The 24,748-nt window shown below is 42.8% G+C and overlaps 1 protein-coding gene across 1 annotated transcript in view; it reads right to left on the reverse strand.

Moving 5' to 3' along the window:
- SMYD2 (SET and MYND domain containing 2) overlaps positions 1 to 13,785 on the reverse strand; it is a 29,822-nt gene extending 16,037 nt beyond the window's left edge. Inside the window, exons 1-4 of the mRNA XM_030499878.1 lie at positions 13,417 to 13,785; positions 10,356 to 10,419; positions 2,824 to 2,934; positions 1,171 to 1,231 (exon numbers count right to left, since the gene is read on the reverse strand). Of these exons, the coding sequence (XP_030355738.1) occupies positions 1,171 to 1,231; positions 2,824 to 2,934; positions 10,356 to 10,419; positions 13,417 to 13,598 (418 nt within the window). The 5' untranslated portion in view covers positions 13,599 to 13,785. The remainder of the gene's footprint in view (positions 1 to 1,170; positions 1,232 to 2,823; positions 2,935 to 10,355; positions 10,420 to 13,416) is intronic.
- Positions 13,786 to 24,748: the final 10,963 nt, after the last annotated feature.

The raw sequence follows: 24,748 nt of genomic DNA on the forward strand, positions 1-24,748 counted from the left end.
CGTAAGGCAGCTGCTGAACGTGACAAAGGTGTGCTAAGAGATGAGGAGAGTCAGCAAGACAGAGGAACAAGGCTCTTACTAACAGAACCATGGGCTCCTAGAGGACAAGGGGAACAGTGCAACAGAAAAAACATTTCAGCCTTTTAGCTCCCGAATTAATAAATTATTGAAGACAAGCTGCAGTGCAGAAGAATATACAGAAATAACTTTAGCATTTACCCATCCTCCTCAACCTCAGTCCTACTAACCTACTTGTAAAAATCATCCTTGCCTTAGGTAAAGGCAAATGTTGGCATTTTCCCTCTTTATTTCCCCAGTTGTCCCAAGAGCTTTGTCAGGAGCTTTTGTTCAAGGAAGCAAGTAAGACTGTAGTGTGGCTGTGCTTGGTTACTCTGCTACCTCAAGTCCTAGCAAGGACTGAATTTATTCAGCATTTTATAAAGGGTTGTGGAAGCCATCGGAGTGAGAAATATGAATATACAAACCTATTATCTCCTTGTATATTACCCCCAGCACCACGAAAGAGAAATGACAGACCAGTGAATGTTATGCCAGGCTGGTTACTAGTCCCCCAGTTGCTCAGCTTCTAACTCTGCCTCACCGGACGTAAGCAGGAGCCTTCCAGTTAAAAGCAAACCATTGCCTCATCTCCTTCCTTGGATTATTTTGGAGCATTTAGGACATGGAATTTCAACACAATTATATACAACATGTCAGATTTGACTGGCAGTGACAGATAGTGAAGCACAGTCCAGAGGGTACTGCAATTAGCCCCTTAGTCACTGTCACCATCAAGCAACTGTGCTGTCTCTGATTTTATGCCTCCTGGTAACAAATACCAGCTATTTTAATTTTACAGCATCACAATTCTCAAAAGACACTAAAGTACCAGTATCCACGAGATGGATGTATGCTACATAATTAATTCTGTCTAGGTTTTCACCCTGTTTCATAGCCCCCACAAGCAACCAAGGGGGGGGGGAGGAAAGGAAAAAGAAAGAAAGAAGAGCACTGCACTTTAAAAAAATGAGGAACCACAGTTCTCTTTGTTTACTCCCTTCCTCCAACAGGAGTGGGATCCTCTGAAAGGTTTTGACAGAGAGGGGCCAGAGGGAAGCAAATCATGAATATAGATAACTGCCTGTTTACCTGCAAGCCTCTTTTACTTACGTGATTCAAACTCTTTTACAGCAAGCAGTTTCTCCGACTGTGTTCTTTCAGGGTGAGTTTTCTAGCAATAAGGGATAAAAAAAGCAACAATAAAACATCGTATTGTTTTAAGTTAGCAGTTTTGTCTACTCATGCATAAGCTAGGAACTCCCACCTGCAAGACAAACCCTAATCCACACTGTACAGACTTTACAGAAGTTGATGAACAGCAACGAGTTAAATTAACTGACCTTAGTAAAGCCATAGAAATATTCTCTCTGCACCAAATTAGGCAGCCAAGGATTAACTCCTATCAAATTTATATACATAAACTGAAGAGTGTTTTAAATATGTCATTTACTTTGTTCTAGACACCCCGAAAGCCGCTAACAATAGCAAGCAGGCAGGAGACAGGCTTTGCTTTGAGGGAAGTGAATAAACTGACTGTTGACAGAGTTCAAAAGCAATGCTCCATTGTTGGCCTAAGGCCACTTCTTTGTAATCTTGGCCATTAAATATGGCTTTGCAGGTGGCCCAGCAGCTGAGGTTCAGGGACTAGGCTTTGCATATTTAGCTTTCATATGACATGTAGCATTCTCCCCCCTCCCTGTAAACGATAAAAGCACAAATTTACTCCAATGCCTTTTTGTCATTAAACATTCGATTTTGTTTATGGATCACCACTAAGCCATGCTTTAATGAAGTCACACACATATACACATCTATACACGCAGCAAGTATGCAGCTACCTTCGCAGCAGGTCACCAAAATCCTTGCTCTATATAGTATCCAGATTGCCCTTGTCACATAAGCAGACCTCAATCACACAAATGTGCTTCAAAGAGGATTTGTTTTTGCAGAGAGAGTTTAGGGCTTTATAAAGATACACAGCACAATAACCTTGAAACTCATGAATCCTGTCCTCTCCCTGTAAGCACTTGTGTTATCCTCCGCATCCATTCAGTTAGGAAACGCTGAAATGGAGGTTGACAATGCAATCTTATTTCCTTACCAGCAATATTCTTTCTCTCCCAAAGACCAAGGCCCGAGATTTCTCTCTCTATCTCTGTTTTTCACCAGTTATCTCCAGTAACCATACACATTTATGCCTGAATGCCTCAGAGGTGTTCTTGGCTCACAAACGTACTGGGAGTTACACACTACACAATGCTACGCAGATACAGGCGAAATATAGAACAGGCAACTACTTCATAAAGACCTGCATACAGGTAACACTAGCAGCATTCCTTGGAATTGTATACCAAGTCTCATTCTTCCTTCTCTTCACCAACGTGGCCTTGGTACTAGCTCACACGTGTAACCAAGAGCACCAACCTACCAGAATGGAGGCTGAAACACCGTGCACAATGTGAAACTACCGGTAAACCTTTCCAGACTCTGTTCAACAGCACCTTGGCCAAAGGTTATAGCTATGCAGCTTAAAAAACCTCACCAGCCTTTTGCCATCTCCCTCCAAAAGTCTCTGGCTGGACTATGGTGGCCCTGACGCTGCTGCAGTAGTCTGACGGTCAGTTCATTCAGCTGCTCGTGTGTTACAGGAAGCTAGTATGTGTGTGCTTTGCAGGGACAGTCACTGTCGGTCAATTGTCATTTTCCTGCCTTCCCTGGCACCCAGAGTAGGAACATATCTCTCAAGTTTAGCCTCCTGCTCACCTGCTTGGCAAGGATCCTCGCTGTTAGCCTCACAGTCTCCGAGGGATTCCAGTTCTGCCCAAAAGCACACATAGCAGAACACTCCAGCTTGTGCATTGGCCAGTCTTCCTTCTGAAAATGTAGAAAAATAGTAAAAAAAAAAAAGCAAGCCATGAAGATAAAGTGATGAAAAAGAGGATGCAGCAAGTCCTGCCACATCCTAGAGGTCAAGTGAAATGTGTTTCCTTTAACAAAATAAGATGACGCTCACTAAATCTGAACAAAAGCTGGAGTCACATTTAAGGGGTGCAGCTATCCTGCTTTGTTCCAACAAATCCACAAGGGATGAGTTAAGGTCAGAACATCTTCATTTATTCAATGGAAAAAAAAAAAAAAAGAAAAAAAAGAATGAAATGACAAAGAAGCAAACAGACAACATGATTTATAAATCACCAGTTCTTATTGTTCAGATCAAGCACGTGAGGACAGAGGAGGTCTGAGCTTGATGGCTTTATTGGGTTCATTTCCATTTAATACCTTGGCCCCTCGTTACAAGGCGACCCTGGTGTAATCAGGAGTAATGCATCTAAAGTCAATGGATTCACAATCACTGCAAGAATCGGTACATGGAAGGTCAGAACCAGACCTACTGAATTGAATTATCAGATTGTTTCCTTAGATGTTGTAGAATAAGAGTATAACCAGGCAAGAAAAACACACTAATAAAGACAAACTGGTTTTAGTTAAGAATGTTTAGCATATTCCTAGCTCAACATATAGTAACACTTGGAGCAATGGCACAAGCCACCGGCTTTTGGCACTCTACAGATTTCCCCCAAAGCAACAGAACCTTTCAAAGATGAGCACAGAATCACAGATTAACACTGCACTGGCACAGGCTGTCCTCAGACTGCATCAAAATTCATCTCATTTATTTCTTCGAATGTGGAAATATTCTTATTTCTCTATTTGAGCAATGCGCAGTTATTCATTTCTGTGTCTCACCCCAGACACACTTTTTTATAGCACTGTGTTAGAACAGGCCTGTAGTGTTCTGCCTCTATAGCATCAACTTGGGGATGCTGGGCAGCATCAACTTTTGTTTTCAGACCAGATTTAAACTGGTGGAAAATGGTAGCAGAGGAACAAAAACACAATAAATCCCACAAACGTATAACTGCTTGAAACTGAAAACCTTTTTTGTAGCTTCCAGAAAGTTCTTAATTCCCCTTACTGTGATTCATCCAGTATCACAGACCCTGTGTTAGCCCACTGAAACCAAAAATTAAAACCAAATAAATCAATATACATCAGAGTGAAGTGACTGAGGAGCAGGAACAAAAGAAACACAGTTTCCCCCAGCTACCTAACCACTGATGGCAAGGGCCATTTGAGACACTCTAGATTACCTAAAACACCTATGTGTTGTAGAGAGGGACTCCTCATCAGGGGCTGGAGCAATAGGACAAGGGGTGATGGGTTCAAACTGAAACAGGGGAAGTTCAGGTTAGATCTAAGGCAGAAGCTCTTCCCTGTGAGGGTGCTGAGGCGCTGGCACAGGGTGCCCAGAGAAGCTGTGGCTGCCCCATCCCTGGCAGTGTTCAAGGCCAGGTTGGACACAGGGGCTTGGGTGACATGGTCTAGCATGTGGTGTCCCTGCCCATTGGAGGGGGTTGGAACTGGATGATCTTAAGGTCCTTTCCAACCTAAACCATTCTGTGATTCTACGTAGGACCAGTAGATATGATCCAGGTCTACTGGGAGATGCATTCCTTGTGGGAGCTACAGCTGAAGGTCACACAAGGACAATGCAAGGCACCTCAAACAACCAGGTGAATCAGGCTCTTCAGTGTCTCCTGCCTTGGCTGGTCCATTTATTTATAGGTTTTGCAGGTTAAAACAGAAGCTGAGATCACTAATTTCAGAGTTCGCACACCAAAAACTCTTCCACTGAAACCAGCTTTTTTAACTGCTCTGGGCATGAACAGCTTTAAGAGTTTATTTTATTAGGGTAAAAAAGGGGAACCCCCACCCCAGCCTGGTGTAAGATTTGAAGCAGTGGAACACTGCAAGGATATTCAACCCTTCCCAATGTCAACTTCATTGTCCTTGATATCTCAGTACAGTACTTCAGAAAAAACTCTACATACGGTCTGCTTGAACTAAGCTCAGTGTAAATGTTCTAAGAGGATGCAGCAATACAGACCAGGAGAACCAAAATAGTATATTACCCTGTAATCATGTCATGTGAAATTACACTCTCAGCTCTCCTACAGCTGTCACACTACAAAATGAATCCCCAGATAGGCAGATGTATGTCCCAAGACCTTTTTCCTGATAGCTTTTGTTTAGGAATCCACAGTCTAAAGACTAAGAAGGGAAAGAGACCTCATCTCTCACCCCTTCTTGCACACCCATGACACCCACCAACTCCACTGATTGTTGGGTGTGCAAAAAGTGAAGGCACAGGAGCTGAAGTCTTGCAGGATCCACACTCGTACACGCCAGTGAAATAAACAGGAGAGATTAGCCAATAAAACAAAACATCAAAATGCAAAATCACGTGCCTGTCTCAAACCAGTGGTTTTAAAAAATCCATGCGTTCCCGTTGTTCTTTACACATTGTTAATTAAAATCTTTCCCCGGGCAGAATCATACTGAGTTATATGAACTAGTAGGGAGGTTAAAGGGACAAGACAGGGCTGAATTGTGCAAAACGAGATAAAAGCCTGAAACACCACAAGAAAAGAGAGTACTAATGACTGAGTAATACCTGGGCTGGAAACACTGTGGCAGCAGTTTTCCCTGTGAGCACAGCAGGACTGTATTTTGTATTCTTTTCCACGTTTTTCTCTAAGTAGTTTGAATTATAACAAGTAGCATTGTTCTAGTTGAACCCTTGATGCTACATTAATGATATTTTCTTCCTATTTTCATAACATCCACAGTATTTTTCCCTGTCATTTAGAAGTGAATGACAACATTTTTGGAAGGGAAGTTCTTTCAAGCTTATGCTTTTCACATCAAAGCATGGAAACCATCTTCTCCACCAAGTTCTTCAAAATGACTCCATCATCCAGGACTACTGAATTAATTCCCAGAACACTGCCATATAGCTCAGGAAAAAAAACCAAACCAAACCCAACCAACCAAAACTGTAATACTTAAAAAAATAAGGCTCAAGTCCCAACAAATGTTCTCACACCTCCTTCCTCACATGGACTTTTTCAATCAGATGTAAAATTTCTGTTCTATTTCATTTGATGGAAAAGAAACACACACAAATACCACACAGAAGTGCTGGGCAAGTGAGTGTTGGGGTTAAGCCCACTTCTTCAACAGCTTACGGCCCAATTATGCTCAAATGGCATCCAACTCTTTAATCCAGTTTCAGTGAGGCAACTTCTGATGCCCAATATCAACAGGTAAAGTTCTCTGACAGAGTCCTCACCAAGCAGTGAAGGCAAGAGTTTCACATGACTTCCTCACAGCCATCTTTCCCTACCATCATTTACCAAATGCTGGGCCACAGAGGATGTTTGACTTCCGTGGGTTAGCGTTCATACAGTTCACAGGAGGCATTTAGCAAAGAAAATTACATGGAGAAAGATTTTGGACAGGGGGACAGACACATCCCCAAGGCAATCTTAAGCAGGGTCTTGCAGTGTCAGATCCCTCTTGTGCAGAATCACTGCAGCGAGAAGTTTCTATTTTCTCTACAGCTCACCAAAGAGGAGTGGGCAATTTCCACAAGGTCCCACTTGTAACACATCTGCTTGATGCTGGTTCTACAGGTCTACAACCACATTTTGAGGCTTTCTAGTTAAAAATACATGCTTCTCTTACTCCAGAAATACCAACCACAGCACTCTTTAACATGACATGTTAAGAAAAAACAGTAAATATTCGTTTGAAATATATTTCAAATATAGAAAGCCATGACAAAAACATCTCTTTCTGTACTTTGTCCAGCTGATCTCCACTCTGTCTGGGACAAATAATAGCTATGTGTAATAACAGCTAGAGGAGCTCCAGTAACTGGTTCAAGTTCACCGATTCCACAATTGCAACCACGTAACCCTCTTAAAACATTTCTCTTCAGAGTGTTTCAGCAGCTAATTTCTGAGGAGAAAAAATGAGCACAGGTCTCCTACTGTTCCACTAAAATTATTATAATTTAAGAAGTCAAGACCCAAACAGCTGCAGATGGGGTCTGAAAGCCACTACATAATAACAGGCCTGTGCTTCGAGGAGGCGACAGTGGAGAGCAGAACGGTATGGATCAGCTGGAAATCACAAACCCTTTTAAAAGGAGAACTGGATTAGGGGCTGGGGAAAGACAGAGGCAGCAAACCCAGGCTGGATCGTACCAATCCACAGAACATTCCAAGGCAGCAAGGACAGGCAGTGAAGACAACTTCCATTCTCATGTGCCCTGCATCAGAGACTGAATCTACACCTGTGCAAAGATCCAGCTTAATACAGGTCAAACTTAAGGTTAGTTATCTAAAAAGCACAATAACAGACCAGAACAGGCAAAAGACGTTATCACTAAGAATTGTGCCAGGGCCAGTAAGTGTGCAAATACATGTGTACAGAGATTGCCCTAAATAAATCAGCCACTGTTTCACTTCAAGACTTTGTCTTCCCCTGGGTTCAGTCCCTCACACTCCAGTGTGACACCACTTGTCCCAGCAACCAGGACAAAGGAATTACCCTGCAAAGCAGGACACGATCCATGCATCAAACGCCTGGCCATATGGCAGGAGATGCACTCTTGTCATCAAGCCAATGTATCTTCGTGTACCTATCCCCCATTTGGAGAAACAGGAAGGCCACAAAGGCTGCTGTGAGGCTTCATTCATTAAATGCTTGGAAAGTGCCCTCAAAACAAGGATACGGTACGGCTCGACAGAGTGGGAAACATATGCAGTGCCACTAACTTCATTTTCAATAACCAGGGAATTCTGAAGGAGGAAAAGAAACCTCATTCAACACAAATCTCTAGAAACAGACTAGAGAGAGGAAGGTGTCTGCAATTATAAAATCTGGAATGCTGAAAAAGTCATCAAAAAACCATGTTTCCTGCTGCTCACTTCAGCACCTTTCTCTTGTTTCCTTCTGATCCCTCTCTCCCCACCACTAGAAATAATTCCTATGAATTGTGGTATAGCAGATCTTTAATGAAGACAAGAGTAAGCTTAAAACATTTGGTTTTCTATCCCATACAATATACTTCATATGATAAACAGCTGGCAAACTAAATTACAGTAGGCAACAAGGTATTAACCAACATAGGAAAACATAACCATGTTCTTGTTGGGTACACGTAAATTTTAGCTGAACTGAGCAAGGAAAACATGGATTTACAGAGAAAATTTAACTTAAAAAATAAAACCAGAATGAATAATGCCATCATAATCCTCAAGTACAGCCCTGCCCTTTTATTAGTGTTGCATGAACAAGTCTCACATCCATGGAGGCGAAAGGGACACATTTACTGTACATCCCAGTGTTACAAGCTCAGTATCAAGGCACAAATGTCCTTTTTGGCTTTGACAAAGAATTGCTGAACTGCTGAAAAGTGCCTTTGAACAAGACAGGGATGAAGATGCAGTGCAGGTTGTTTGTGCAGCACGTACAGTCAGCGAAGATTGGTTTCTAGAGAATATTAGGGTTGAAGGTAACTTTGAAAGAATGTCAAAGAATTCAATCTCAGCAACGTTCATAAATTTCATCAGACTGACTCAGAAACATGGAAAATATTGTTATATCAGCTAGGGAGTCAAAAGCCATATGCACAGCACCAGTAAGAGTGAAGTGCTAGTACCTGTGCTTGGCATACAATTGTTCAGGCATCACAACACCTCACTAAAGCCTTTATATCTAAAGCATCATACTACACACCAAGGGACTCGGAGGTAAAAGCAAAGGACTATGGATCAGCAAAAATAAGTTCTACTATTTCCACCACGACATCTACTTGCTATTTTTTCTGGCACAAATCACTGAGCTTTCCTACTTGAGTAAATCTTCCTTACCTGCCTCATAAAGCATTGTGAATTTCATATGGCAACAGAAACTCACAATCAGTGGTAAAAAGCACTACACAGCCAATAAATTGCTTTGTTCAAGTATATTCTTCCCTCATCTAGTTAAAAGCTTCCTAAGAAATAGTGTCACATGGAAACATTTCTTACAAATAAGCATTTCTTACGAATGAACCATGGGGTTTCTCTTCACAGTCTCTAAGACTCATCCAGATTCCTCTCCAGAGCCTTAAGGAGCTCATACAGTAAGTGATTGCTTTCTTCCCAGCCATGCCAGGCTGACAGTCTTTCAATATTCTGTAAACTATAGCAAATTTTATTAAAAACTTATTTCTCCTGAGCATTTTGAGTCCTCCTGGTGCTTCAAAACCAAAAGGCCATTTGATTCACCCACAATTCACTAAGGCACTGTGGGAAAGCAGGAGGAGGCAAGAGAAGGAAAACTAAGGGGAAGCCAGGTTAGCTTTGGAACTTGTGCAATGAGAGAGCAAGATACATCCTTGAAATAAAACTGGGAGTCATCTCCAGAGCGCTCAGGAACTGAACACACACAACCACAACGCGTCTGTCCAGATAATGACAATGGAGAACACTTTTCTTGCAACCCACACACTCAACAGCACGCTGTCATGTAGGAGGTTTGGCTTATTTATAGCTAACACATAGCTGCATGCCAAATCTTCGGTGACTCAAATCCTTCACACTGCTCCATACCCTGTGCCCAGCACCACAGATCTTACATAGCTTACACGACTTAGCTAGCAATCCACTTGAGTTTTTCACATGTAAACTGGACAATTCTTCCATATCGAGTTGACAGCCCACAAAGGTTAGATACTAGGTTCTGGCAAAAAATATTGTTTTGAAAGGTGCTTATTGTAGTTTGAAGTAAAAACGGAATTAAAACTGCATGCAAATCTTTTGGATGTCTTCAGATTGCTCTGCCTCAGTGTATGCTTATATTCTGTTTTCATGAGCTTTTAGAAAACAACGTATACAAAAAGAACAAAAGTTGACAGAGTGAGTGAAATAGGGAGAAAGCATGGTGGGTTTCAACTGGTTCTGACCACTGTCAGCTGTGGCCACCCAAAACACTTGCAGAGCCTAAAAAAAACCCCCAACAAAACCCCCTGAAGACAGCTATTTAGTAATTTGATTTTTCTATTAAGGCACAGACTCTCTTACCAGTATAGGGAGCTAATTTTTAATCATCTGGTCTGTGCTTAAAGAAAGAAGTAATAGAGACATAATTAGTGGGCTGACAGGCAGCTCTAATCGAAGTCTCAGTGGTACCAAGCCCTGGAGCTACTGATCTTGAAAGACTCATGCAGACCATGTCCAAATCCTGTAATTGTCCAATGCGCAACTCCATGGTCAGCATCTGGGGGATGCTGAGATTGGCTGGACTATTATAAACCAGAGCTACAATTAGAGACTTGCACTGCCACACAAACAAAAATTGGAGCTTTCCCCCCAACATCCTCACAAATTGTGTTACCATACCTGACAATCCACATTGCAGTAAAAGGCCTGTTTGCATCTTCCACACTTGGACAATCCTTCTTTCCTTAAAGAGAAAACAGAAGTTATTCTATTCTATAAATCTGAATGAAAAAGCAGTGTACCCTCTATCGCTTTGTGCAAAGTGTTTTGCATTTCACAGTGAAAACTGTATTTTCTTCAGAACACTACAACTACAGCTTGATCCCCATCTTCTGAGAGCAGACACTATGTTTATTTAGTTTCAAAAGCAAGCTTTTCCTAACTGTTATTATGCAAAAGCACAATGCTGTCCTGATCAACTGCCGGGTTTGGAAACGTGTTATTCTCTGCTGTTGGACAGACAGCATCATATTTTCCCACTATATGATGTATACTGATAGCTCACTTTTCCTTGTTTTCCAAACTTCCCAATTCCTTTGCATACTTCTCCACCAGTATCAATCCTTTGCTTCTGCTCTGCCAGTTCCATTGTTTCTCTGTCTGCTTACAGAAAGCATGACTGTTGTTTCATCAATAACCACGTCCCAACACCAAGAAAACATGCTGCATTATTAAATACACTGTTTGATCTCCTGTCACCACACTCTCCTTTTTTTTAACATTTGTATGTATCTCAACACAGGGAACTGCCAAAAAGGAGGTCCTTTTCTGCTTCAAGGTGCACGTGTTATAGCAGACAGCATCAGAAATAGAGCATGTGTTACCCAACATGATATTTTGGTGTGACAGCAATAGGGATCTCTCAGCAGCATTCAATAAATAGTCTACACACCCTCTCTGGTATAAGTGGCAAAAAATTGTCTTAAACTGAGGTAAAGTCATTGGAGTAAACCAGGGTGAGCGTCCTTGTGCAATACGATAGTATTCAACACTTCAGAGGTCACTGGCACTTGAAGTCCATGAAGTGTAGCAAGTCTTGACATTCTCTGATTGCTCTTGCAAAGCAGAAGGTGCAACATAAGCGAGCCAGGCTAAATCATGACTCTGCTTGCTGACAGTGTGAACCTGAAGCACAGCTGGGTAATTAAAGTAACAAATACTATCAGATGCAAACACAATGTTCTAGTTCCATTCGGTCCATTTTACTACAACAGTTCTATGACCACTTAGCAAAGACTAGTGCTGAGCCCACAACCCTCCTCCTAAAACTCTTTGCAAGTTCAACTGAATCTAGAATGTGCTTGTTCAGCGCTAACACAACAGGGCACAGCCACAAAACGCACGTCTGAGCACTGGCCGGTCAAGTAACACCATGAGATACCTTTCCTCTTAGTGGAACCTCATCACGCTGGTGTGAAATAAGTTTCAGACTGCCCCACTGCAATTGCACTGTACGAATTAAGAACATTCCTTGCTCGCTGTGCTCCTCCAGAGCTCTATGGGAGAAGCTTGCATGCAGAACAAGCAGCATTTAAATAGGCTTCTCCTGGAGATTATCTTTAAAAGCTATTCTATGAGATAACTATTATCTCTACAATATTGCTTCATATCAATGAAGCATGGGAAATATTCCTTGGTCCTCTACAGAGATAAATCTTCTGGATGTGATAAACAAAACCAGCCAGTTCCCCACAAGGGAATTTGTGGTTAGGCACAAGAGGAAAAACAAACAAACAAACAAACAAAACCAAGCTAGAGAAACCAACGGTGTGAAGGAGAGGAAAATCACCTCAGCCTCAGTTCTTCTATTCTTTAAATTGATGGGACTTGCTTCACTAACTTCACTAGGATCTATACAGGTGCAAAAAGAGGGGTGAATAAACTAAGTCATATAAGTAGGTAATGTAGTGAGGAAAGAAAACAGACAAGGTCAAAGATAAGAAAATTGAAAGCATAAGTGAGTTAATATGACAGGACAAGAGATGAAAAGACCTACTAAAGTGTAATAATTATATTCTTCACTCTGACTCTCAGCCTACATATGCAAGCAATTGTATTGATAGAAATAGCAAAAGTACCACAGTTGTTTTCTTTTATTGACAAAAACGCTAACATTTGCTCTGAGTTATAACCAGGTAAGCACTGCGATTCCTCAGCAAGCTGCCAGGAGTCCTGTACCTCTCAAAAACGTGGTGTGGTGTGACATGCCACAGTGTCACATCTACGCCCAGTGTTCTAACGATAACCCTCAGCCACTGGCTTTTCATTTCACTGCAGCAGCTGACAGAGAGGTTTACAGCAACCCTGAAACACCCAGCGCAGGTCAAACCACCCCTCCACACAAGTGCTGATCCCCCAGAACCCCCGAGCACCCCGCAGCCTGCCAGAACACGGAGCTGGCACTGAAATCCAGGAATGGAATGAAATACACAATGAAACGTCTGTTTAATCTGGTACCAGGGCAGCACGCCTGCGTCAGCAGCACTGGGGTTTAAATGTTCACAGCCATACGAGGACGAACCTCTCACACTGCCTGCGCTTTGCCCTAGTAATTTACCAGAAGATGAAGGTTTCAGAGCAGCAGAAACACACAGAGTATTTCTGTATACTTCATTACAGATATACATACTCTGTTTATGTATATTTCATTCTCACCACGGAAATACAAAGCGGGAATTGGGCAATGCAGACCCTTTCTCGATTATCAAAACTTCATTAAAATCAATGCATATTATGTTACTACAAAACCAGAAGGATCAGTGAAAGTTCCCGTAGCTGCAAGGTGACACACGTACTCTTCAGAGCACGTGAAAAGCAAAGCTCTTTTGTTTTATCTTCTCTTTCCTGAACTGTTCAGCAAGGAAAACCAGTTTTAAGCTAAGTCTCGTCACGGCGCTGCCGCCAGAGAACCCCGAGCAAAGGAGGAGGAGGAGGATGAGGAGGAGGGCAGTCGCGCAAAGGCAGGCCTCGGTCCCCCGGCCAACCCTCAGCGGGCCCTGTTGCTACTAACGGGGCCGCGGCGAGGGCCCGGTGCCCGCTGCCCGACCCGGCCTGGGCCGGGGGACGCGGGTGGGCCGCCCGCTGCCAACCGAACCGCGAGCAGCCGCCCCGAGGTCCGCCCCGCCGAGGAGCCGCCGCCGCCGCCGCCGCCGTGCCCTGGGCCCGCCCCAGGCCTCCCTACCTGGCGAAGCAGCCGTCGCAGTGGCTGCCGCGCTCGCTGGCGGTCAGCACGGCGGTGTAGGCCGGGCAGCTGAAGAGCAGCTCCCCCACGGCGAAGCGCCGCCGCGCCCGAAGCCCCCGGCCCTTGCCGGCGCTGGCGAACCTCTCCAGGCCGCACAGCTCCGCCACCGCCTCCGACCGCATCCCGCCGCGGGGAAGGGCTCCCTCCGCCGGCTCCCCTGTTGGTCGGTAGCGGGCGCCGAGGAGGCCGCGGCCGTGGCCCGCCGCTGCCGCCTGCCCCTGCCGGCGCGGGGAGCGCCTCCTCCGGGCAGCCAGGGATGAGCCGGCGGCTGCGCACGGGGGAAGCCGCCTGCCCGCTTCGGGAGAGCCGGCCGGGATGCGGCCCGCTGAGCCCGGCCGCCACGGGCCGGTGTCAGGTAGAACGCTGCCCACACACACCCCGCTCACAGGCGGGTTCTGCTGTTCAGGTGGCGGTGGACTTCATGTGTCGTGGACCGCTGGATAACAAGGGCTTGGCTCATGTGAGTCCTGTGCCATTCAGGTTTCCCCACCGCCCTTCCTAGTTAACACCACCTGCCGTAGGGCTGTAAGGGCAGAGGGAGAAGTTGCACCTGAATATGAGGAAGAACGAACTTACTTTGTGGGTGGCAGAGCACTGGAACAGGCTGCAGGGGGGTTTTGGACCTGGGTTCCTGTGTAACCTGCTGTAGGTGGCCCTGCCTTGGCAGAGGTGTTGGACTAGATGATCTCCTTCCAGCCTAATGATTCTGTGACCCATTTTTGCAGCGGTGTGAGGAAACAAGGCCACTGGAGATGGTGGGGTGGGCAGGAGGTGACAGAACACGAGTGGAAATGGCCCCTGGAGGTGGTCAGCCCACCCTGCTGCAGTTGGGCCACCCTGAGCATTAGGCCAGGGGCTTGTCGTGCACAGCTTGTGGATGCTGGAGCTCGGTTACCACTCGAGGACAGCTGGAAAGCTGACCATTCTCTCTTAGTGTTGTAGGATAATATCCTGTAGTCTGAGCCAAAAATATCCTGTGGAATTAATGAAAAATTGTCATACAATGGGCTTCTCATTCTAATAAATCAGTCAACCAGCAAAGAAACAAAAGAAGAAGTCGTCTGAATATGACAGGAACAGCCATGCTGTAAATACACCACACCCTCCAACAACAAGAAAATACTGAATTTCTGCGAAGTAAGAATTCCTATTCTAGAATTACTAAGAATGAATCTATTACTCATATCCAAATGCAACCCAGGGGAAACCAATAAAGCTGTCTGTATTAAGTCCTACAGCTTTGTGCCTAACTATTTTGCATATAATTATCAGTTTTACAACACCCTGATACAGCACTAAGAGAATATTCCTTTCAGAAATACAAGTACAAGTGAATGAAATTAAATGAAAGTGAAGGAAAATATTTGTGGTGCCACTTGTAGTTCACGAGCAGTGTAGACTGATGTAAGCATCCACAGCTTGTAATCTCTGCTATTAGTATCTGTGTATGTAGTTTTGTGTTATGTTATTTGGGCAGTAAATCATTGGCAAGCTCCTTTTTGACTAAATACACTGAAACTTGAGGCTCAGAATTTCCATGAGGAAGTAAATCAGTAAAGTAGAAAGACGCATGTTGAAGAAGCAAACTTAAAAAAGAAATTACCTTGCAAAAGTACTTTGAGAATGTCACTAAATAGAAGTAAAATAAAAATGGATCCAGTAGGATCAAGATGAAAGGACTCGATTCTGATCTTACTAACAGTGCAGCATGTGACAGAGCTATTCGTTTTGCTAAAGCTACTCCTGTGTTGCTGAGCAGAGAACCTAGTCCTAAATTAAAACAGCAGCAGTAGTCTGTAGCTATTCTATAATAATATTCCAACCCAGTCTGTCTCTCTGCATAATTCCAACTAAGTAGAAGAAGAAACACTAAAATAGGAGCAGAGAAAGTATGCAAAATTCCGTTTGCAAAAACATAACACGTCCCATGCTGCCTCATTGCAGATGGTCTTGTGGGTGGGGATCCCCAGGGAGGCTGGCCAGGGAAATTAAGGCCTGTTCGTGCCCTCAGGGCCCTAACAGTATATTATCCCATATAACTGATATATTTTATATCCAGTTGCATATATCTTTAAAAATCTTTGATGTTCTCATACATCGTAACATGATGAAACTTGCAGCCACTGCAAAAATAACGTGTCTTTCTGGACCAGAATTATTTGAATTAGTTAAAACATCACTTTTTTTACAAGGAAAGTGTGAGCGTTCACTGAAAAACACGCTATCACCCTCTACCACTGAGCTAAATGTTAATCACGACCCACTGTAGATCTATGGACAGCAGGGATAGAATTGGTGTATCCAGTTAGAATAATGAAAGCAGCACCTAACTGACTTACCAAGTACTGCATCTTGAGCGCGAGGACTCTCTATCGCACAGTTCAGTGTAGATCCTGGATGTCTGGCTTAAAGATTTGGACTCTTAATTATAGGCATTTCTACGACTAAGAACAGCCAGTCTCGATTTTAAAATGTCCTTAGTAAGTGGTTTTACAAAAAGAAACCTCAACCCACTAAACACACACGTTTTATGTCTACCCTTAATATGCCCTGTTGTCTTTTCGACTACTGGATCTTGCTATAACACTATAGAATCATAGAATCAACCATAGAATAACATTATAAAATCATTATAGAATCTATAGAATAGAAAAAGACCTTTAAGATCATCAAGTTCAACCTTTATCCCAGCTCTGCCATAGTTTAATTATAAACTATTTTGGAAAGTTCTCAGCTTTTTTTTTTCTTTTCTCTCTACATTAGTACTTATAGATAGTGGTAAAATGAAACGATTCAGCATTTGCTTCTGAAATCAGAAAACATAGTATTATATACTGCAGTAATGAAATCCTGGTCACACTGAAGGCAGTGACAAATTCTTACTTGCTGTAATGAAGTCAGGATTTCATTTCTGTTTCAAATAATGTTGTGTCCAAATAAAAGAGGTCTAACAATTCATATATATTATCAGATCATTTCTGAACCATACCTTGTGCTGGGTCACAGGCTTCTATAAGATCATGTAGGTTCACTGATAAGAAGCTTGTGAGGAGGTGTCTTTTGGGGGGAACCAGCTGGGATGATGGCAAATGTTATCACGCTCCTGTTCCGCATTATCACCCCTGTTGAACAGCTGACAATTTGATTATGCCTCAGGTAATGAGGAAAAAATCTGAATTTCAGTAGCTCTCTTTTTTAATAAACAGTCATTTAGTTTTAAAACAAAAATAATAATTTACTAAATAGGCTTTATTCCACCCTGAAAAAGGTTGCTTTCTAAGAGAGAATGCAGGAATTTATTCACCAGAGTAAAATTCAGCACCGGCCTGCAGCCCCATTCAAACCCTCCAGGAGAAATTCAACCAGCTGCCTTCATAGCTTTTAGCTTACTTTGGATGGTTGCAAGAAATAAAACTGCTTTGATAAGTTATTAATGAAAACAGTTTTGTAACTACTTTGTTAGTATATTTATCCTGCCCCCCCTTTTTCTGTATTTATACAAAACCTGTAAATAAAACATACACTTTCTGGATCTCCCTATTTCATCTCTGGTTTTATACATCAGCAGCGAATCTGAACATGGGTTTTTACGGATCCGTTTGAATGCCTAAATAACTACTGTTTATTGCAAAACACAGACTTGTTAATAAATTTCTGAAGATTCTCAAGGCTTTAGTCCTATCAATATGCATGCAACTGCTGAATAAATAGCCAACACCAGGGAGTTTCAAGCAACCAGAAAAAGACGAGTGCTCTCACTCCCCACTGCTCACAAGATGAGCGGGGGAGTCTGTACCCCGCAGGATGTGTTGAGGACCTGGCAGGATTGGGTGATAAAATGATACTTTGCTAAATTATACCCTCACATCTGCAGAGACTCGTACTTCTCATCTCCTCTGCCTTTTTTTAACTTCCGTTACGTCTGTTTTAAATATGAAAGATGATGGCTCATGAAAGGATGTGAAGTAGGGTATAGGTTTAAGAAAGTCACAGAACAAAGTGTCATGCCTGCTCTTTGAATTCCTTAAAATTAAGGAGTCTTTAGAAGCAGAGTTGTTCACCTTCACTCACAACCTTGGAGCTGCTCTCTGGAAAATTGTGTGTGTTTGACAGGAAAAGATCCACCCCTGTTAGTCACTGTTAGTTAGGCTTTAATCACTTAATCTTCCAGAAACGGGACCGCCGCACCGCAGACTGTACTCTGCGGAACGGCTGCATGCCCTGTGCCCAAAGCTGTCTTTTTGTGTTACGTGTCACCACAGACTTTAGCCAGAAAGGTTCTGAACTTGGAAAGGGAGCGGGGAGTCACTCGCTAAGACACAGAGCCCTGAGCAAACTGGAGGCTGAGCTAGGAATAAACAATAAAACCAGCTCCAGGGTAGGTACAAGGAACGATCATAGGCCAGCAGCCTACGGGAATAGAAAGGACAAAGGAAAATGTATATAGCCTTTTCTATATTTAATGCAATGATTTCCAGAGAGAGAAGGTTTACTAACCTTGTCTTTTTTTTCCCCCCAGAACTATTGGTACCATCAGCTTTCAGCTGGCCAGTGCAGGTACTGAGAACAGCATAACTGGGACAGCTGGAAGCACATCCCATGTCACAGTCCAGGTAACAAAAAAGTGTAAGCTGCTTTAAGAGGCTTTGTGGGCAGATTCCACAGCTCTCCCTACACTCCTGCTGTAGCTAGGTAGCTGCTTCTTGCATCTTGGCAATTTATGGGTTCAGAGATTTGCAGCTTTTCAGCAGGTGAGTGTAAATCTATATTATTCTTTGCGAAACAGAGATTAAGTGTGAAGGTAAAAAATCCCAGCAGGAGCTGGGAAATGCTTCCTTTCAAAGAGGAAGAGTGCAGTTCATCACTTTTAGGAAATAACCTGTGAGATGGGAGTTCAGGGATGACAATGAGTTCAGAATTCAAGCACGGGGTGCCACCGGGGTGTCTCTCAGGTGGGTACACTCCCAGCCTTAGAGGGACCTGGGCTTGACATTTGAAGCCTGTCCTCGTGTAATCTTGCACATCTCTGCCATGGACTGTTGACATGTTGACAGTATTGACATTGCCCAGTCTTGATACACAGACAAAAATGCTCTAGAGGTGCCCTGGCTCTGTTGATAGTCAGGATGTTCCCGACCTGAGAGGACTGGTGGAAACAGAGAAGCTGGGCTTCGAAGCCGGGCTTCTGTGTGTCTTTTCTCTTTGGAGACATTTGTGACAGTGAAAGACCCAGAGATCTAGAAGGAGGCTCCTCATTTTTTTCATGAAAGGCACAAACTCTTCACTGCCCTCACCCATATAAATATTAACATCTCTACTGCAAGTCTTTACAGGTGGACAGTGCAGACTTAGAAGTAGTAAAGACTCAAATTTCTGCCTAATATACAGAAGTGATTTGCCTGTTTTAAATATATTTCAATCTACTCATTTGACGTTTACAAGTATTTTTAGTATGTCATTACAGAAAGGCTGTACGCAAATTTCCAAAGACAAAAAGTGACAGCGGCACAAATGTGGTTTCAGGAACACATCATGATGACAGAAGTGGATGACTGTGGGGAACAGGCAAGGGCAGCTGTTAGGTGTGAATGTGACACTCAACACTCAGATGCTTGCAGTTCACAATTTGCTTTTATCAGAATCAGCAACCTCACAACTGCCATTCTGTGTTAACTCCAGCCTGCCCCTGGCAGACCTGCATTAACCTTTGCTTATGGAGCCACGGCAGGGCTCCAGCAAACTAAAAAATACGTCAGATTCTCCACTCGTGTAACTCAGCATCTCTCCAACTGACTTTGAAGGAACAGCACCTGCTTGCTCAAGCTGAGGATCTTACCTGGAGCTACTATAGCATCATTAAGTTGTCACATCCTTGCCCTGCCTCTGCTTTTGTCATCTAGCTACAACTTTTCTGCGTTGAAGACTAGAGAAGGGTCTTTGATCCTCTGATAACTCCTTGAGACTCCCTAAGATAATTGGCCAGGACATTTCCTGAGTTATCCAGGGTCATTTTATCTGCCCTTTTACTTGGAGAAGGATTACAGGCAAAAGAAAAGTCTTGGAGTCTTCACTGATGCAGACAACTTACATGAGTGCTGCCGTGTGTGGTAGGTCAGGCACCCCTCCCGACATGAGGGACACCTCATTGCCACCAGGCCATGCTTAATCTTACCTGCTACTGATGTGGAGACAGAAACCCTTCAGGGTGACCTGGGCCCTAGAACTGTGTACCTCTTTTGTCCCAGCTCATAGGAGGTGCTGGAAAAGGAAAGTGGTGAGCTGCTTTTCTGCTGGTAGAGGTATTTACACACTGTAATCAAGCAAACTCTCCATATTCTCTAAAGTTCTCATGATAAGGCATTTTCTTCAGTTCTAACAATGATTTTTGTAGCTATTTTCCAAACAACTGCTTTTTTTCAGCTTCATTAAACAGATGGTCACTGAAACTGTGTGGCATTTCAGTAACCACACAATGCTGTATAAAGATGTAACATCACATCTATATACATACTGCTTTTTTATTCAGTGATGACTTCCCAGTGATAACTCATTTTTGAGTTTTGCCAATTAATAAGGCCACTGTTCTGCTAGTGGGTATTTCAACAAGACTGCACAGTATTCGTTTTACCCGGAATGTTTTGCAAAATTACATCAAATGCCTTCCAAATGTCTCAGTTACCTTTTCAGCCAAATTTGTAATCTAATCAGGTTTGTCTGACAAGACCTGTTTTCCATAAACCCATGCTGACTGGCATTAATTGCTTCCTGTCCTTTCATTCTTTATCAGTTGAATCCCATATTCTATTATTTAGCCCCCCCCTCACCTCCCCTCCAGTTTGATGTTAGGTTAGCTGGTTTTTATTTACCAAGGTCATCATGTTCGTCCTTGCTGAATACTGGGAAAACATCAGTCTTCTTCCAGTCTTCTGGAATTTCTATATTATTTCAAGACCCATTAAAAATTAACATGTGGAAGGAAGGATCTCCTCCAGCAACTATTTGAGACTCCTCAGGTGCAAGTTATCTGGGCCTGATGAATTACAGGTTTTTATCACAAGTAGATGTTTAACATCCTATTTGGTTACTAATGGACTGAAAAAGGCTTCAGCTGCCTGATATGATACTGCTGTCATCCTACTTTTTCCAAGTCGAGGAGAGACATGTTTATTGAAAATGGCTTTCTTCATTATTAATGATTTTACTGCCTTCATCTGGTAACTGGCTAATTCCATTGCTGGGATTTCTTCTGCGTATGATGTACTTCAAATACTCTTTTATTTATTGTCCTTTTTTGGTTTTGCCTTGCTGGCTATGCAGATGTCTTAGGCCTCAATATTCTATGTGTCATAATTCCCCTTTTTCTTCCTTTTGCTGCAAGCCACTATTCCTCCTTCTAATCTCTGCCTCCTACAAAATAAAGAAGGGGAAAGAAAGAGTTCATTTTTCTCTATTTTCAGCATCTCCTTAATTATTACTAATATTGCTCTTACTTTCTCACCTTAACATCCCAGCCCACTTTAACTTCATGAATGATTTGGCTTCACTCAGTGCTCGAAAAAGTGTTGAGTAGATGGATACTGGAAATCAAGAAGCCTTCCTTAAATATGCTCCAGGTAGAAGGAATAGGACTGCCAGCTTCTTCTTATTCTCTTTTCTAGTGTTCCATATTGACTGAGGGGCCCATCTTTCAGCAGGCTAATTCACGTGCACATAGTTGGTGGTTTCTATGTCAACTACCTCTTCTTCTTTTCCTTCTATGCCTGCTTTTCTACATGGATGGAAGCTGAGAATACACAGGCTTTTACTGAGAGAAGAGCCACCATCCATCATCAGGTGACAGGCACTTTCACTTCTTCAAAGATGAAATCTGGTCCAGCAAAGTACTAAATCTTTGTAAGCAACCTCATGATGAGAGGCATCACGCCAGCAGCAGCTGAAAGCCCTCCAGATGTGTTTATACAGAAATACAGTGCTTTCCCACCTTTGCGTTTGGTACCAGCAAGAGCTGTGGGTACAACGTGCATCTGAAAATGAAGCCAAATGCAGAGTGTTTTTATTACAATCAATAACTTGAGGATTTCTTACTCCTTGCAAGATTTTTTTTGGGGGGCTGATTTTGCTTGTTTGGGATCCTTTTTGCTTAGTGGGGGAGGAAAAAAAAGCCTGGGAGTTTGCGTTAAATGAAAGTAGACTTGTGCCTCTTTTAGGTTAATAGGAAGATAGCTGTCAGGCCAGATACTACTATGTTACACTCACACTTGGCAAAATAGTTATCTAAAAAGAAGTTGCACCTTAACCATGTGCTCGGGATCTGAAATGGGTTTGGGAGCTATTACATTGTGCAAGTCTCTTAGATTCAGGCACTGGAACAGGTTGCCCAAGGAAGTGGTAAATGCCCCATCCCTGGCAGTGTTCAAGGCCACGTTGGACACAGGGGCTTGGAGCAACCTGCTCTAGTGTGAGGTGTCCCTGCACATGGCAGGGGGTTGGAACTGGATGATCTTAAGGTCCTTTCCAATCCAAACCATTCTGTGATTCTATGAAATACTTGCTTCTTCCTTGCCTGTTCTTAGTGCTTATTAACTTTCAGAATTAAGGGACTGGCAATAATAATAATAGTAGTGATAAAAAAACAAGGGAACTTTTACCTTCAAGTGTGACTGTCCTGCAGGTTTATGTCACTAAGAAGTCAGTGAATGTGGTGAGAAAGGAAGGCTGCGTGGGACTGGGAGCTGTCAGACTCCATACATTGGTTGGGGCACCTGGACTGCACAGGGTAAATGGACTGTATGGCCCAGGCATGTAGAGGGGCTGGTATAGCACACATGATTGACTAGATGGAAAAGCAAATGTTCTTTAAGACAACAATTTGGAAAATTCCCATATATAAGAGAGAAAATGAGGCTATTCAGCAACAGATTTGGGTAGTATAGCTGGGTTTAGATCCACCCAAAGATTTGGTGCAAATATGAAATGGAAGTAAAAATGCCTTGGAGTGCATGGACAAATATATCAACCATAAACTCTCTCCCAGAAAATGACTGTGTTAACAGAAGGTCAGGATCTCTCCAAACAACAGGAAATCAGAAACAGAAATCAGTATCCCCAAACATTTTCCTGCACTGCTTGAAGAGGAGTAGGACTTGTCTATAGTTCAAGAAGGAGTAGGGCTTGTCTATAGTTCAAGAAAGATTTTAAATGATCAAAAGAAAGACAGAGAGCAGAACGTGCATTAGGTTTACAGTATTAACAGTTGAAGACTATTCAGCTGGACCCATAGTACCAACTTCAGCAAACACTCATGATGTGAATGAGACTCTACTGCTCAAGTCAGTCTGGGAAACAGTATTGAAATCATAGCTCATCAATTCCAAACATCTTCAGAGAAAATCCACAGAGACAGAACTTTCTTAAAGAAAGGAAAGAAAGAAAGCAAATTAGTCAGTGCAAAGCTGCTTCTCAAGGGACTTATGTAAAAAATGAAAAGTAAATACTCAAAGATATGCAGAAACTAGATGAATTGAAACAATCATGAAAGCAGTAAGACAAGATAGTGTAGTCTCAGGAATGAAATAAAGATTTGATAGTAAAACTAAGTGGATACATTCTCCACATAAACACTTTGGGTGTTTGAACTTATCCTTTTATGTGACATCTGATGATGCTTTGGATGGTATTGAATTGTGATTCATGTATTCAGAGATCTTTATACGGCATCAAAGGCATCCTCGTGAGCTAAAGAAGCTCTTGATGAGTCAAAACTGGCACAAAATAGTTGCTGAACAAATCAAGTTAGTCATCTCAAGGAGGATTGCTGTAATTCGTTTTTTTCCTGTGAGTCATTTTTAAAGCCATTTTGACTTCAACAAACCTTTCTGGGACCTCTTCAAGCCACAAAAGCTGGCACGGGTAATCCTTGTGTCAAGAATCAGTGACTAAAAATACTGTTATCAAATTGATATGCTAAAGCCTGCCGCTTTGCTTTGTGCTTCCACCTCCTGCCTCTTTAAGATTAAAACATGGTTACTCCATGAAATTCATAGAAGAGAAAAAAAATAATAGACCATGGGACCTTCAGTGGTTCAATTACTTCAACTTTTAGTCTTCTATACATTTCTTATTATACCCAGCATTTGTGTTCATAGATGTCAAATTACTTACTTTGATCACTACCTCTGTACATGCAAAAACTGAGTAATGAAAGCTATTTCTTAGACAGCATCTCTTTGGCCACTGTAATTTGTATCACTCATCATACGATCATATGGAACTTCTTGCAGCCCCCTTCTCTCTGCGTGGCATATGTGAAGGCAGTTTTGTATTTGAAGCCATGATTGTGACAAACAGGGACTAGTGAATCCAGTGTTGTTACAACATAGTTATAACATAGTTAACCAGGTGACCTTTACAATGAAAAATTCAACTTAAATTACTGCCATTTCTCCAGTCCATTTTAAATTCATTTGGCCTCTCATTATTAGCTCAAACAATAGTCTGAACTATCTTTCCGTGGTGGATTACCACCCTCTGGTTATAAAGGTATCGCAGAATCACAGAATCAACCAGATTGGAAAAGACCTTTAAGGTCATCAAGTCCAACCATCAAGTCCACCCCAGCACTGCCAAGGCCACCACTAAATCATGTTACTCTCTTTCAGCTTTCTGTATCAAGCCTGAGGATGAGGAAGAGGCAGATGAAGGGTTGTGCAGAGTTCTGCTCCCTGAGCCTCTGCTGAGTTCAATTAGATGTTCCTTTTTAAACCTAACTTGCTCTGAGTTTGGGTCACTTGTGGTCAGGCTGTCACAGCCACCCTCCTGACAGCATCACCATCCCACTGGCACTGACACTGGGTCTTGCCAGAGTGTAAGCAGCTTGTCCCTTTCTCCAGTGTCCAAATCCCCACCATGATCTGCTCTTTTCCAGGTGGATCCAGAGTCTGTTCAGGAGATAGTGCGGTGGGAACACAGGAACAGCGACTAATGGAGGTCGCTGGGTGCAGTCATAAAAGGGTAAGAGGTGGGTAAGGCCAAACTGTGAAATTTTTCGCTGATAGGAGATGAAAAAGACAACAAAAACATGTTAAAAGTTGATTATTCAGCCTTGAAGTACCTGCTGTCTTTGTGTCCACTGACAAATGCTAAGCAGCCCATTTCGATGGAACTGCTTGAATCAGCAACTAAGACAACTGCTGCCGTATTCCAGAAGGGCAGATGTGTAAAAATTACATCAGAATTGTGGGGCTATGATGTGCCAAACACTTCCTGAAGATGT

This window comes from Strigops habroptila, chromosome 10, assembly GCF_004027225.2.
Source record: "Strigops habroptila isolate Jane chromosome 10, bStrHab1.2.pri, whole genome shotgun sequence".
NCBI classification, from domain to species: Eukaryota; Metazoa; Chordata; class Aves; order Psittaciformes; family Psittacidae; genus Strigops; species Strigops habroptila.